General features: G+C 31.8%; 1 protein-coding gene across 1 annotated transcript in view; it reads left to right on the top strand.

The window, feature by feature from the left end:
- LOC143234384 (RYamide receptor-like) overlaps positions 1-800 on the top strand; it is a 29,775-nt gene extending 28,975 nt beyond the window's left edge. The window contains exon 5 of the mRNA XM_076471705.1: positions 100-800. Within this exon, the coding sequence (XP_076327820.1) occupies positions 100-441 (342 nt within the window). The 3' untranslated portion in view covers positions 442-800. The remainder of the gene's footprint in view (positions 1-99) is intronic.
- Positions 801-15,563: the final 14,763 nt, after the last annotated feature.

Raw genomic sequence — 15,563 nt, 5'->3', positions numbered from 1 at the left:
TGGAAGTGTAATAATTTAAAACCAATAATAGATGTACAGATGTATAATTGAAGAAGTTAATATGTTTTTCTTTTTAAAAAAAAAACAACAACAAACCAGATGGATTTGAAGCAGCTTGTGTTCTATAACTGTAGAAGAAACTCGAGACAAAAGAAAGATATTGTCCCTCTTGTCCCCTTACAAGGAAGATCGTCTCCATCTTTACATAGTTCCACGCTTCTAATCACTTGTGGAAGCAACGCAACTGGAAGCGACGCAACGGTACTAAAGTCGAATACGTTGACCATTGCAGAATGCAGTCGTAAAAGAGTTTCCAGTTCATACTTGAAGTCTAGAATATTGCTGGTTACCAAAAGAGAAATGGATTATAATTCTGGCCCGACTAGAACACCATCTACTTCTGATATGTGCTCCAAGTCTTTGTCAAGTGCCTCGGTTTGATTCTTTCCAAACGTTTTGTCTCGAAATCAAAATCTTCAAAGGAGACACTTAATTTACAGCTGGTAAAAAAGCGTAAGTTCAACAGCAAAAATGAGTATTAAAGACAGCTAGGATTAGTGATAATACCAGCAAGGAAAGACCACAGCAGTACAATTGTGTGATACAATGACTGCCCAATGCATTGCAAAAGCCAATATACATACATGTATGCTTATTGGTCATTCTATAGTTCAAAACTTCCTCTCTCATTTAGTGTTAATCTTCATCTAAAGACGCGAAGTTGCTTTTCCCATTATGGACAAACCATTGATATGTCGTATACACTCTAACTCTCGTAAGGATAATGGAAAACATGGTGAATTTGGACAACTAACCATCACATCAATATTGGTAAATAGGGTGACTTTGCCCAACCAACCATCGTATTATAACTCTCATTAACACACTGTGTGTTGGATATTACAGCAGAAATTGGGATTTGGTTAAAGTACTGTTAGTACTAACGAAATAACTGATAATTCAATGTTTTCATTATAATATGTTTCCTTGTGACTCGAACATTATGCCATATTCATGACTTTTTTCAAGAGCCTACATTTAATATATATATCTAATTAAATACACAAGTATAACTAGCAGTCGAGAAACGACAACTTATAATGTTTAGATTCACGAGTTCCATATCCTTGATGTTTGTAACGTTTTTGGCCATAATCCTAATAACACCTCATGAGGCCATGATAGCTTGGGATATTTAAGTTAGTCCAAAATTCACACACTAAGCTAGTAATGGAGCATTGTTTTCACAACAGAAAAAAAATCGAATGTCATCAGGAGTAAACAGAAGTAAGATATCTTCATACAAATTGTTTGACTCATTCGTTACACATACGGTATTCTATGTACTGCTGTGGGCAGAAACTGAATTTTACACATTAATCGAGAGTATCGTATCAATTTATATTACAGCATGACGCACTCTTATGCATAGTTCATGTATAAACACGTATTGGAACTTTTACCCAACAACATAATAATTGCAGTTTGCACGTGGATTTTACGTAAGGTGGCAATGCAACGACATTTGCTGTTTAAACAGATTTGTTATCGTGTTTTACAGCTTTACTGAACCAGCTTGTTACTGATTTATTATCGTGTTTTACAGCTTTACTGAACCAGCTTGTTACTGATTTGTTATCGTGTTTTACAGCTTTACTGAACCAGCTTGTTACTGATTTGTTATCGTGTTTTACAGCTTTACTGAACCAGCTTGTTACTGATTTGTTATCGTGTTTTACAGCTTTACTGAACCAGCTTGTTACTGATTTGTTATCGTGTTTTACAGCTTTACTGAACCAGCTTGTTACTGATTTGTTATCGTGTTTTACAGCTTTACTGAACCAGCTTGTTACTGATTTGTTATCGTGTTTTACAGCTTTACTGAACCAGCTTGTTACTGATTTGTTATCGTGTTTTACAGCTTTACTGAACCAGCTTGTTACTGATTTGTTATCGTGTTTTACAGCTTTACTGAACCAGCTTGTTACTGATTTGTTATCATGTTTTACAGCTTTACTGAACCAGCTTGTTACTGATTTGTTTGTGCTTGTTTCGATTTGGACGGAACTTGAAGCGTGAGGAATGTTTTTAACAAACTAATTTGGTTTACGAAAACGCGATTTTACATTATCAGCGTTTAAACTTAAAAATCCACTAATCATTTCAGTAAAAACTCTATCTAGTATTTCACTTGTCAGTTATTAAAAGTCTAACGTAATGAATTCTAAGAAAATGTCAAAGTAATTGGGTACTACGAAGCAGTAAAGTGAAGAACTCTAACAGTGTGTCAAATTATCTAGTACTACAAAGTCCTAAAGTGAAGAACTCTAACAATATGTCAAATTATCTAGTACTACAAAGTCCTAAAGTGAAGAACTCTAACAATGTGTCAAATTATCCAGCACTACAAATTCCTAAAGTAAATAACTCTAACAACGTGTCAAATTATTTAGTACTACAAAATCCTAAAGTGAAGAACTCGAACAATGTGTCAAATTATCTGGTACTACAAAGTCCTCAAGTAAAGAACTCTAACGGTGTGTCGAATTATCCGGTACTACAAATTCCTAAAGTGAAGAACTCTAACAATGTGTCAAATTATCCAGTACAACAAATTCCTAAAGTGAAGAACTCTAACAATGTGTCAAATTATTTAGTACTACAAAGTCCTAAAGTGAAGAACTCTAACAATGTGTCAAATTATCTGGTACTACAAAGTCCTCAAGTAAAGAACTCTAACGGTGTGTCGAATTATCCAGTACTACAAAGTCCTAAAGTGAAGAACTCTAACAATGTGTCAAATTATTTAGTACCACAAAGTCCTAAAGTGAAGAACTCTAACAATGTGTCAAATTATTTAGTACCACAAAGTCCTAAAGTAAAGAACTCTTAACGGTGTGTCAAATTATCTGGTACTACAAAGTCCTCAAGTAAAGAACTCTAACGGTGTGTCGAATTATCCAGTACTACAAAGTCCTAAAGTGAAGAACTCTAACAATGTGTCAAATTATTTAGTACCACAAAATCCTAAAGTGAAGAACTCTAACAATGTGTCAAATTATCCAGTACAACAAATTCCTAAAGTGAAGAACTCTAACAATGTGTCAAATGATTTAGTACTACAAAGTCCTAAAGTGAAGAACTCTAACAATGTGTCAAATTATTTAGTACCACAAAGTCCTAAAATAAAGAACTCTAACAATGTGTCAAATTATCTGGTACTACAAAGTCCTCAAGTAAAGAACTCTAACGGTGTGTCGAATTATCCAGTACTACAAATTCCTAAAGTGAAGAACTCTAACAATGTGTCAAATTATCCAGTACAACAAATTCCTAAAGTGAAGAACTCTAACAATGTGTCAAATTATTTAGTACTACAAAGTCCTAAAGTGAAGAACTCTAACAATGTGTCAAATTATCTGGTACTACAAAGTCCTCAAGTAAAGAACTCTAACGGTGTGTCGAATTATCCAGTACTACAAAGTCCTCAAGTAAAGAACTCTAACGGTGTGTCGAATTATCCAGTACTACAAAGTCCTAAAGTGAAGAACTCTAACAATGTGTCAAATTATTTAGTACCACAAAGTCCTAACGTAAAGAACTCTTAACGGTGTGTCAAATTATCTGGTACTACAAAGTCCTCAAGTAAAGAACTCTAACGGTGTGTCGAATTATCCAGTACTACAAAGTCCTAAAGTGAAGAACTCTAACAATGTGTCAAATTATTTAGTACCACAAAGTCCTAAAGTGAATAACTCTAACAATGTGTCAAATTTTATAGTACTACAAAGTCCTAAAGTGAAGAACTCTAACAATGTGTCAAATTATCTAGTACTACAAAGTCCTCAAGTAAAGAACTCTAACAGTGTGTCGAATTATCCAGTACCACAAAGTCCTCAAGTAAAGAACTCTAACAGTGTGTCGAATTATTGAGTACTACTAGGTCCTAAAGTACAGAACTCTAACAGTGTGTCAAATTATTTTGTACCAAAAAAACCTCAAGTGAAGAACTCTAACAATGTGTCAAATTATTTAGTACCACAAAGTCCTAAAGTGAATAACTCTAACAATGTGTCAAATTTTATAGTACTACAAAGTCCTAAAGTGAAGAACTCTAACAATGTGTCAAATTATCCAGTACTACAAAGTCCTCAAGTAAAGAACTCTAACAGTGTGTCGAATTATCCAGTACCACAAAGTCCTCAAGTAAAGAACTCTAACAGTGTGTCGAATTATTGAGTACTACTAGGTCCTAAAGTACAGAACTCTAACAGTGTGTCAAATTATTTTGTACCAAAAAAACCTCAAGTGAAGAACTCTAACATTGTGTCGAATTATCTAGTACTACAAAGTCCTAAAGTGGAGAACTCTAATAAACTTTGAAACGATCCAGAATTACATTGTTTTTAAAACTGAAAATCATGTTATTTGTAATTTTTTAACATCTCTTAACTGAGAAATACAAAAATACTAGAACTAGAATAATTAATGAACTTAGAAAAATGAGTTGAAATAATAACCTGGGTAAATGTAAGGAGAAAAAAACGTGTATTCATATTGAGAGAGCCTAAAGAATAGGCTGAAGAAACAAGATTGGTCAGAGTAACTGACACACCCACCCTCCTATGAAATAGATAATCACGTGCTAGGATTCGATATAGTGTAATTATGTTGTGAATAATCGATTAAACCTTCAATTATACTGCCCTATTATGGACGATATAATAATAGCTTGTTTAATCAATTAAACTTCTGAACTGTTGTATCTTATTATAAAATAAAGAAGATAACTATGGACCTATTTATTTAAGGTTATGGTATGTGAGATATTTATTATAAAGGCTATTATAAAAATTGTTCTAAGATATAAAAATTATGAATATTGTTGTCTTATTATAGAGGCTTCAACAGTTTGATGGGTTAAATAATAACGTTTATGAATATTTATTTTCTTATATAGAATGTTGTACAACTTCTTTAACTAATTAAATTTATGGATTGAACCATCTTATTATAAAGACGATTTTTCTACAATTACCTTAGTGGTGAAGACTAACCATTCTGCATGTGATCCTATTTTGGAGAGAAAAAAAGAAAATTGAAACTTCATTTCGAGTGAAACAACGCTTGGCGAATCATCAGGCTTCGTATCTCCGTGGACTTGAATCAAATCAGGTTAAAAGTTCGTAACCTAGCTACAAAGTGGAAAATACCCTAACGCTTGACGTATTTCGTATTTTATTAAGTAGAAAACACCGATAAATATAGTTTGTTGGTGGAGGCGGCTATATGCACGCGCAAGTGAGGTAACTTTGATGTCGAATTCTTAGCTTGATCTGATTTCAGAATCGCACGAGCCAGGAATGTGTGTGGTAACACCAAACTAAAAGTCTACCAGTACACTGAGATCTAACCACGTGCGCATCGGTCAAATTGTCGCTTTCAATGAAAACGTTTTTTTTTTAACATTGACAAATCTATTTTCTCTTCCGAACTATTCTGCTACTGTCGCAAGGACGTCAGAATAATAAATGTAATAAACAATACCACGTGCATATAACTTTAACAATGACACAGCAATATACAATGAAATTAGTGTGGCACCAGTATAGTGTACGTAATAATAAATAGCATGTACATAACTTCCATCATGGTACAGTTATATAAAATCAAAGACTTATTTTCACGAGTGCCCATGATGCTGTAAAAAAAAAAAAGTATTTATTTCGGAATTTCACGCTGAAGTACAGCTCTCCCTTATCTTTAATTTATCAACTAATTAATAATAGAATCTGACTGTAACTCTTATAATGCACCTGAAGCCCTAAAGTGTGAAGCGTATTTATGCAACAGGTTCTGTTTTTAATAAAGCGTACCTTTATGATGGTCTGTTTTTAATCGTATCAAGTAACATATACGATTTGTTTAAAATTTAAATTTTGACTTTAATTTTATAACATTGATTTTGCAGTGCCATCTTACGGTCCAGTTCAACACGCAGATGTTTCCCTGCGACTGAGCTGGAGGGAAGAGCAGCGAGGGTCCTTTAGCACTGCGTGATGTATAAGATAATAAATTTTTAGATGAGCTTATTGTCGGCCTCTGACCAAAGGACTTTATAATACGTTACACTTAGAAGTCCTGAAATATTACCTCAAGGGTATCTACTTTATGTCTATTTTTGAGTTCAAATGAAAATAATCAGATTTTTTAATCAATATTTCATCGAGAAATAATTCCAGCGAACTATAGGGTACAGAAAATGTATGTGGGTTCCAATTAGCATTCCGTCTTGTAGAGTTTAAAATGTGACTAACAGCAGTAAGGCAAGTTATTAAAGTACTTAATATAAAAAAGCAAGGTTGGTTATTAAAGTACTTAATACAAAACAGCAAGGTTGGTTATTAAAGTACTTAGTATAAAACAGCAAGATGGGTTATTAAAGTACTTAAAAAACAGCAAGATTAGTTATTAAAGTACTTAAAAAACAGCAAGGTTAGTTATTAAAGTACTTAATAAAAAACAGCAAGATGAGTTATTAATGTACTTAATATAAAACAGCAAGGATAGTTATTAAAGTTCTTAATATAAAACAGAAAGGTTAGTTATTAAAATATACAAAACAGCAAGGTTGGTTATTAAAGTACTTAGTATAAAACAGCAAGATGAGTTATTAAAGTACAAGATTTAAATAAAAAACAGCAAGATTAGTTATTAAAGTACTTAAAAAACAGCAAGATTAGTTATTAAAGTACTTAAAAAACAGCAAGATTAGTTATTAAAGTACTTAATAAAACAGCAAGATTAGTTATTAAAATACTTAAAAAACAGCAAGATTAGTTATTAAAGTACTTAAAAACAGCAAGATTAGTTATTAAAGTACTTAATATAAAACAGCAAGGTTAGTTATTAAAGTACTTAATATAATACAGCAATATTAGTTATTAGAATACTTAATATAAAACTGGAAGGCTGGTTATTAAAGTACTTAATATAAAACAGAAAGGTTAGTTATTAAAGTACTTAATATAAAAAAGCAAGGTTGGTTATTAAAGTACTTAATATAAAACAGATAGGTTGGTTATTAAAGTACTTAATATAATACAGCAATATTAGATATTAGAATACTTAATATAAAACAGCAAGGTTAGTTAGTAAAATACTTAATATAAAACTGGAAGGTTGGTTATTAAAGTACTTAGTAAAAAACAGGAAGGTTAGTTATTAAAGTAGTTAATATAAAACAGCAGGGTTAGTTATTAAAGCACTTAATATAAAAACAGGAAGGTTAGTTATTAAACTACTTATTGTAACTCTGTAACTTGTTACAAGCAAAAAAATAATAATACAAATTTACTGGTTTTTGTTTACACGTTACAACTTTTACAATATAGAAGAATATTCTTTAGAACACGTGCGGTGTTTCGATAATTGTGGAGTTTTTGTAAGAGCTGTAATTGGTAATAAGATACAGATAATCAGTAACTAAACTCAAGCCTAACTATTAGTTGTTTGTTTTTTAATGTAGAAACATTACTGTTTCGTCTGAATGAAAAAATTAAAAAGAAGAAAAGTTAATGATGTATTTGTCCATTCAGTTTGTGTTTTCCATCATAAATACATTGAGTTTGCTTGGTAAAGAAAAACCAGACATTTATGAAAAAAACAAACTGTGTTAATACATTGTATATCAATGTAACAACGCTACTCGCTGTTTAGAACGCTTCCTTTATCGGTAACGCTCGCCTCTGTTGGTAACGTTCATATTGGCTCAATCGTTTCTATCAAGCGAAAGTCTTGAGTTCATATTAATTTGGATAGAAAGTTTTTTATAACTGTTCTGTTATTGATTTATCATGTTTAGAGAAGGATATCACAATTTTAAAAAGAAACACTACCGTGGTACTTTTTATTACGGACATGAATTATTTACCCCAGTAGTACAACGGTTAGTCTACGGAGTCACAACGCTAAAATCAGGTGTTCGATTCCTCGCGGTGGACTCAGCAGATAGCCCGATGTGGCTTTGCTATAAGAAAACACACGCACATGAGCTACACTATGTAACTAAACTTTTATTTTATCTTGTTCCTGGGCAGAAAGTGTTATTTCCCAATTGTTTATGCCTAAAGTAAATGAAAAAGACCTATTTTTCTCTTCAAACTTTGCTTTTGTGACCTCGGTAATAAAAGTTTCAAATTAAGCTATTTTACAGAACATTCCAGGCAGATTCAGTGCTGACTAGCTGATAGAGAATTTTCTCGAATTTTCAAGAACTTTCTAGAATGTTGTAGAACTTACGAGAATTTTCAAGAATCTTTTAGGATTTTCTAGAACTGTCCAGAGTAATATATATATATACAGAGGCTCACCACTCACCACTTAAGTTTAGTTCTAGCTGCCTAAGTGAACACATACACCTATCTGATTTTATTAGCGATGGCATCAAGAAGCTGCAAGCATTCTCCAGATGCATTCTGCTATGTATGTGGCCAATTTATCAAGACAAGAGCAAAAAAGTACTCTATGACAGCATCTGCTAAAATGTGTGAAGCCTACAAGGCACATTTTGGCATGTCTGTCAGGGATAAAGATATACCCTGGGCACCTCATTTTATCTGGTAGCACTGCAAAAAACTCTAGAAGGTAAGACGGACAATTTTTACTTGCTCGATTAGTAAGATTTTATATTATACAAAATTTAGACCTTTTAAATTTTAAATATATTTTAATTTATTTTAATTTCCAATAGCAGAAAAAATATCACATACAAAATATTCTGCATGAACCTCTTAAACATTAGTTGTGGATGAAATAAATTTATTCTTCATAATAATTTTATTTTGTTCTTTTGCAGGATGGTACAGAGGGAATGCATCTGCTATCATGTATCCGGACCTACAGTCATCCATCGCCCCCGTGCCACAGTGCCCTGAGCTCCCTGTATCCACTCCACCAGAGAGAAAGCAGCCATCCTCAGAAGAGGGCAGCAAATCAGAAGAGGAGGTAGACGTTGAAGATGAAGATTACAATTTCAGAGGTGCAGCTGGTGATATAAACCCATGCTATCCCAACCAAAGTGACCTCAATGACTTGATCAGAGATCTTGATCTAACAAAGCCGAATACCGAGACTATATTTGGGGGCTGATACGTGAAAGTGATTTATATTACAGTCGCAAATCTCGAAAAACTACTCACTTCTAAACATTTTTGTATAACTTTAGTATAAATACATGTATACCTTGATTCATATGTTGTTTCATTCAGACCTTATGTAAATGAAAATGTGCAAATTTGCCCGTTTCTACATAGAAAATAGGTTAATTTCTAAATGTTATTATCCAGGTCACAAAAGAAAAGTTTGAAGGGAATAATGGTCATTTTCTGTACTTTTACAACATAAGCAATTAAGAAATAACACATACTATCCAGGAACAAAATGTGTGTTACACAGTGTTATTTGTTGAGGTATAATTATAGAGAATCGGAACTGTAATGGTTATAATGCTCGACTGTCACGTGGAATCATGAAGTTCAATTCAAATATTAGTGAAGTCGGGATTTCATGGTTTTTTTATTTCTCAGTTATATGTATTGTAATATTTATAACACGTTTTTTTTGTTTTGTATCTAAACACAAAGCTACACATCGGGCTATCCATGCCTATTGTGCATACCACGGGTATCGAAACCTGTGTGCTAGCGTTCTTAGTCCGCAAAGATACCATTGTCGCACTTTGGGGCTACAACAGACTTTGAATGTTGGAAAAAATATAAATGTGATAATATCTTAAAAAGAAGACAGTATTACATAATAAATACTGTGTAGACAGTATTACATAATAAATACTGTGTAGACAGTATTACATAATAAATACTGTGTAGACAGTATCACATTACATAATAAATACTGTGTAGACAGTATTACATCACATAATAAATACTGTGTAGACAGTATCACATTACATAATATATACTGTGTAGACAGTATCACATTACATAATAAATACGAGCCACTGTGTAGACATTATCACATTACATAATAAATACGAGCCACTGTGTAGACAGTATCACATTACATAATAAATACGAGCCACTGTGTAGACAGTATCACATTACATAATAAATACGAGCCACTGTGTAGACAGTATCATATCACATAATAAATACGAGCCACTGTGTAGACAGTATCACATTACATAATAAATACGAGCCACTGTGTAGACAGTATCACATTACATAATAAATACGAGCCACTGTGTAGACAGTATCATATCACATAATAAATACGAGCCACTGTGTAGACAGTATCACATTACATAATAAATACGAGCCACTGTGTAGACAGTATCATATCACATAATAAATACGAGCCACTGTGTAGACAGTATCACATTACATAATAAATACGAGCCACTGTGTAGACAGTATCATATCACATAATAAATACTGTGTAGACAGTATCATATCACATAATAAATACGAGCCACTGTGTAGACAGTATCACATTACATAATAAATACGAGCCACTGTGTAGACAGTATCACATTACATAATAAATACGAGCCACTGTGTAGACAGTATCATATCACATAATAAATAAGCCACCGTGTAGACAGTATCATATCACATAATAAATACTGTGTAGACAGTATCATATCACATAATAAATACTGTGTAGACAGTATCACATTACATAATAAATACTGTGTAGACAGTATCATATTACATAATAAATACTGTGTAGACAGTATCATATCACATAATAAATACTGTGTAGACAGTATCATATCACATAATAAATACTGTGTAGACAGTATCATATCACATAATAAATACTGTGTAGACAGTATCATATCACATAATAAATACTGTGTAGACAGTATCATATTACATAATAAATACTGTGTAGACAGTATCATATTACATAATAAATACTGTGTAGACAGTATCACATTACATAATAAATACTGTGTAGACAGTATCATATCACATAATAAATACTGTGTAGACAGTATCATATCACATAATAAATACTGTGTAGACAGTATCACATTACATAATAAATACTGTGTAGACAGTATCATATCACATAATAAATACTGTGTAGACAGTATCATATTACATAATAAATACTGTGTAGACAGTATCATATCACATAATAAATACTGTGTAGACAGTATCACATTACATAATAAATACTGTGTAGACAGTATCATATCACATAATAAATACTGTGTAGACAGTATCATATCACATAATAAATACTGTGTAGACAGTATCACATTACATAATAAATACTGTGTAGACAGTATCATATCACATAATAAATACTGTGTAGACAGTATCATATCACATAATAAATACTGTGTAGACAGTATCACATTACATAATAAATACTGTGTAGACAGTATCATATTACATAATAAATACTGTGTAGACAGTATCATATCACATAATAAATACTGTGTAGACAGTATCACATTACATAATAAATACTGTGTAGACAGTATCACATTACATAATAAATACTGTGTAGACAGTATCATATCACATAATAAACACGAGCCACTGTGTAGGTCAATACAATTCAAATATCTTTCCAACGCATTATCATTAGTGATTTTCATTTTCCGTAACGGATTTTCAAAGATTTAGTTGGGCCAGGCATGGCCAAGCGTGTTAAGGCGTGCGACTCGTAATCTGGGGATCGCGGGTTCGCATCCCCGTCGCGCCAAACATGCTCGCCCTTTCAGCCGTGGGGGCGTTATAATGTGACGGCCAATCCCACTATTCGTTGGTAAAAGAGTACCCCAAGAGTTGGCGGTGGGTGGTGATGACTAGCTGCCTTCCCTCTAGTCTTACACTGCAAAATTAGGGACGGCTAGCACAGATAGCCCTCGAGTAGCTTTGTGCGAAATTCAAAAACAAACAAACAAACAAAGATTTAGTCAAAACATTTATAAGCAATTTTCATTAAAAATTTCACCTTCGTGAATGTGTTCTTCCCCATAAAATTCATTGTCTTACCACCACAAGTAATACCTCGCAGGGTTACACCTTGGATGTTTAAAGAACATTTATTGAAGAACCAGTTTTCTGCACGGTTCAATCTATACCGCTCTATCAAGATGGACGTTTTAACATAACATAACAACGCACGTAAGTCGAAATTATAACCGTTTTATAACTATTAACGTTTTTTTCTGAATCAATTGTTTATAGTTCTATACAGATTATTATCTGTTTTATAACTATTAACGTTTGTTCTGTACCAGTTGTTTCTTGTTCTATACAGATTATTATTAGCTTTATAACTATTGTTGTTTGTTCTGTACTAATTGCTTGTTGTCATATACAGATTATTATCTGTTTTATAACTATTAACGTTTGTTCAGTACCAGTTGTTTCTTGTTCTATACAGATTATTATCTGCTTTATAACTATTGTTGTTTGTTCTGTACTAATTGCTTGTTGTCATATACAGATTATTATCTGTTTTATAATTATTAACGTTTGTTCAGTACCAGTTGTTTCTTGTTCTATACAGATTATTATCTGCTTTATAACTATTGTTGTTTGTTCTGTACTAATTGCTTGTTGTCACATACAGATTATTATCTGTTTTATAACTATTAACGTTTGTTCTGTACCAGTTGTTTCTTGTTCTATACAGATTATTATCTGCTTTATAACTATTGTTGTTTGTTCTGTACTTATTGCTTGTTGTCATATACAGATTATTATCTGTTTTATAACTATTAACGTTTGTTCTGTACCAGTTGTTTCTTGTTCTATACAGATTATTATCTGCTTTATAACTATTGTTGTTTGTTCTGTACTAATTGCTTGTTGTCATATACAGATTATTATCTGTTTTATAATTATTAACGTTTGTTCTGTACCAGTTGTTTCTTGTTCTATACAGATTATTATTAGCTTTATAACTATTGTTGTTTGTTCTGTACTAATTGCTTGTTGTTATATACAGATTATTATCTGTTTTATAACTATTAACGTTTGTTCTGTAGTAGTTTTCTATTGTTCTATACATATTATTATATGTTTTACAACTATTAATGTTTTTTTTTGAATTAATTGTTTATTATTCTACATAGATTGTTATGTTTTATCACTATTAACGTTTTTTCTGAACTAATTGTTTATTCTTCTATACAGATTATTATCTGTTTTATAACTATTAACCTTTGTTCTGTACCAGTTGTTTCTTGTTCTATACAGATTATTATCTGTTTTATAATTATTGTTGTTTGTTCTGTACTAATTCCTTTTTGTTATATACAGATTCTTATCTGCTTTATAACTATTAACGTTTGTTGTGTATTAGTTGTCTGTTGTTCTATACAGATTATTATATGTTTTATAACAATTAACGATTTTTCTGAACTAATTGTTTATTGTTCTATACAATTTATTATCTGTTTTATAACTATTAACGTTTTTTTTCTGAACTAATTGCTTGATGTTATATACAGATTATTATCTGTTTTATAAGTATTAACGTTTTTTCTGAACTAATTGTTTCTTGGTCTATACAGATTATTATCTGCTTTATAACCAATGTTGTTTTTTCTGTATTAGTTGTTTATTGTTCTATACAGTTTATTATCTGCTTTGTAACTATTGTTGTTTGTTCTGTTCTGGTTGTTTATTTTTATTCATTCCTCTTGTAATGATTGATATTCCTTTCATTATGATGTTTGGAACGTTATGATAAACCAAACAAAATTATTAACTCACAAAAACAACAACAAAACAAACCAAGAACATGAGAAAAATATTTACTCTGATTAAAATTGTGATTTTCTACAGATGTGTAAATTTCATTAAGGTTTGCTCTGTTAGAAGGCAGAAGGTTTCAGTTTTCTTTATTGCGTATTGTATTACGTTAGTCCTTGTGATTGGAAGGATAACGTTTTCCAGACCTGGGTTATTTAATTTTCACAAATAGCTGTTTACGGATTAGAACAAAGTAACTCATTTTGTCGTCCATATTCTACTGAGCAGCATGGTTTTTTTCACACTCAATTCTTTTAACTTGTTTTTACACCGTTTATACACTGCGGGAGTCCACGTTTTCCATGCTGTTGTGTAATCTTACGCACTTGACTCTCATAAAACTAGCTTAAAGACCTGATATATGGGTTCTAGCACTAGATAGTGGTATTAATTGTAACATTTACAGTAGTTTCACACTATTTGTGAATGACTTGGGACGTAAATAGTTTGTAGAAACGTATTAAAAAGCCGGTGGGGTCCGGACCTCATTGGTAGTTATTGAGTTTCGTTTACTTTTTCAAATAACATGTGTATTTCCTCCGGTTTATCCTTTTTTTTTTTTTTCAATTTCCCGCTAGAAAAAAGTTAATGTTTCGAGAGTTAAAAGAAAACAAATTATAACTTGATGAATATTTATGTATTGGACTTAGTAAGGTCACGACCTCTCTTCTGATCAAAGCAAATCTTGTGTAAGAACCTTTCATCTAACTCTTTAAATGTAGTTCTTTCAAACCTAACCTATTTTCTTTATAAGGCTTACGATATGGTAGGTTTCGCTGAGGTTTGTGAGTTATGTATAATTTTGATCTCAACAGAGGGCGTCTTAAACTCAACTTCCCAAATTTTTATTGTTTTTGTTTTTAACGCGAAGGTAAAGAAGATATTTTCTGTGCTCTGTCCACTGTGGGGTGAAGAGGTGGGGGTAATTTCATTCTGGATTTTAGAGATTTAGGCCTGCAAGCTTCACACCACTGATCCGACAGTATTTAACACAGCTATAAAACGAAACTTACTTGAAGTATTAGATCAAAATGTTGCGATTTTTAATATTTTAGAATCAGACTGAAATTGTCAAAATTTATCATACTGTATCCATAGTATCAAATACACGCAAGTTCTAATAAAACCATGATTGTATTGGCTTGTTGCAGCTAATAATAAAATAAAAAAGTAACAAGCAAAGTCACTCTTATTAATTGCACGACATTTAGGGTTAACAGGTCAATGGCTATTTTGTAGAGATGAAGTGAATGCCATCCCAACTGTCCTGTTTATATTGTTTTTAAAGGATCAATATTAACTATTCATACATTCACTTCCTTTATTGAAAAATTATTATTTCTTTGTTTGTTTTTTACCTTCCTCTGTTTCAGTAAACAGAGGACGGTTATCTTTATAACCAAGTTCTAAATACAGTAAGGTTACAAATGTAGTATTTATTGTTTGTTTATTACCCTTTGTGTTTTACCCTGCACTTCTTTTTTAAGAAATACCAACTTTTTCTAAGGAAGCTCACTTCAAGAGATAATGATAACATCGGTTACACTAAAACTTTGATTTCTTTTGTAATTACTATTAGTTATTAATAATGCTTAGAAAATTAAATACTCTGTTTGCAATTGTGTCGCATCAAATAACTTGTTTCACATCGTTGTTTTGTTTTCAAGTAATAAAGAAAGAATAACAAGAAATTGAATTTTTTACTTTGATATTTAAAGACATTACCAGTACTGCCATTATACGGGTATCGTAATAAAAAGG

This window comes from Tachypleus tridentatus, chromosome 12 (genome assembly GCF_004210375.1).
Source record: "Tachypleus tridentatus isolate NWPU-2018 chromosome 12, ASM421037v1, whole genome shotgun sequence".
Taxonomy (NCBI): Eukaryota; Metazoa; Arthropoda; class Merostomata; order Xiphosura; family Limulidae; genus Tachypleus; species Tachypleus tridentatus.
This window is presented reverse-complemented; position numbering and strand designations above follow the sequence as displayed.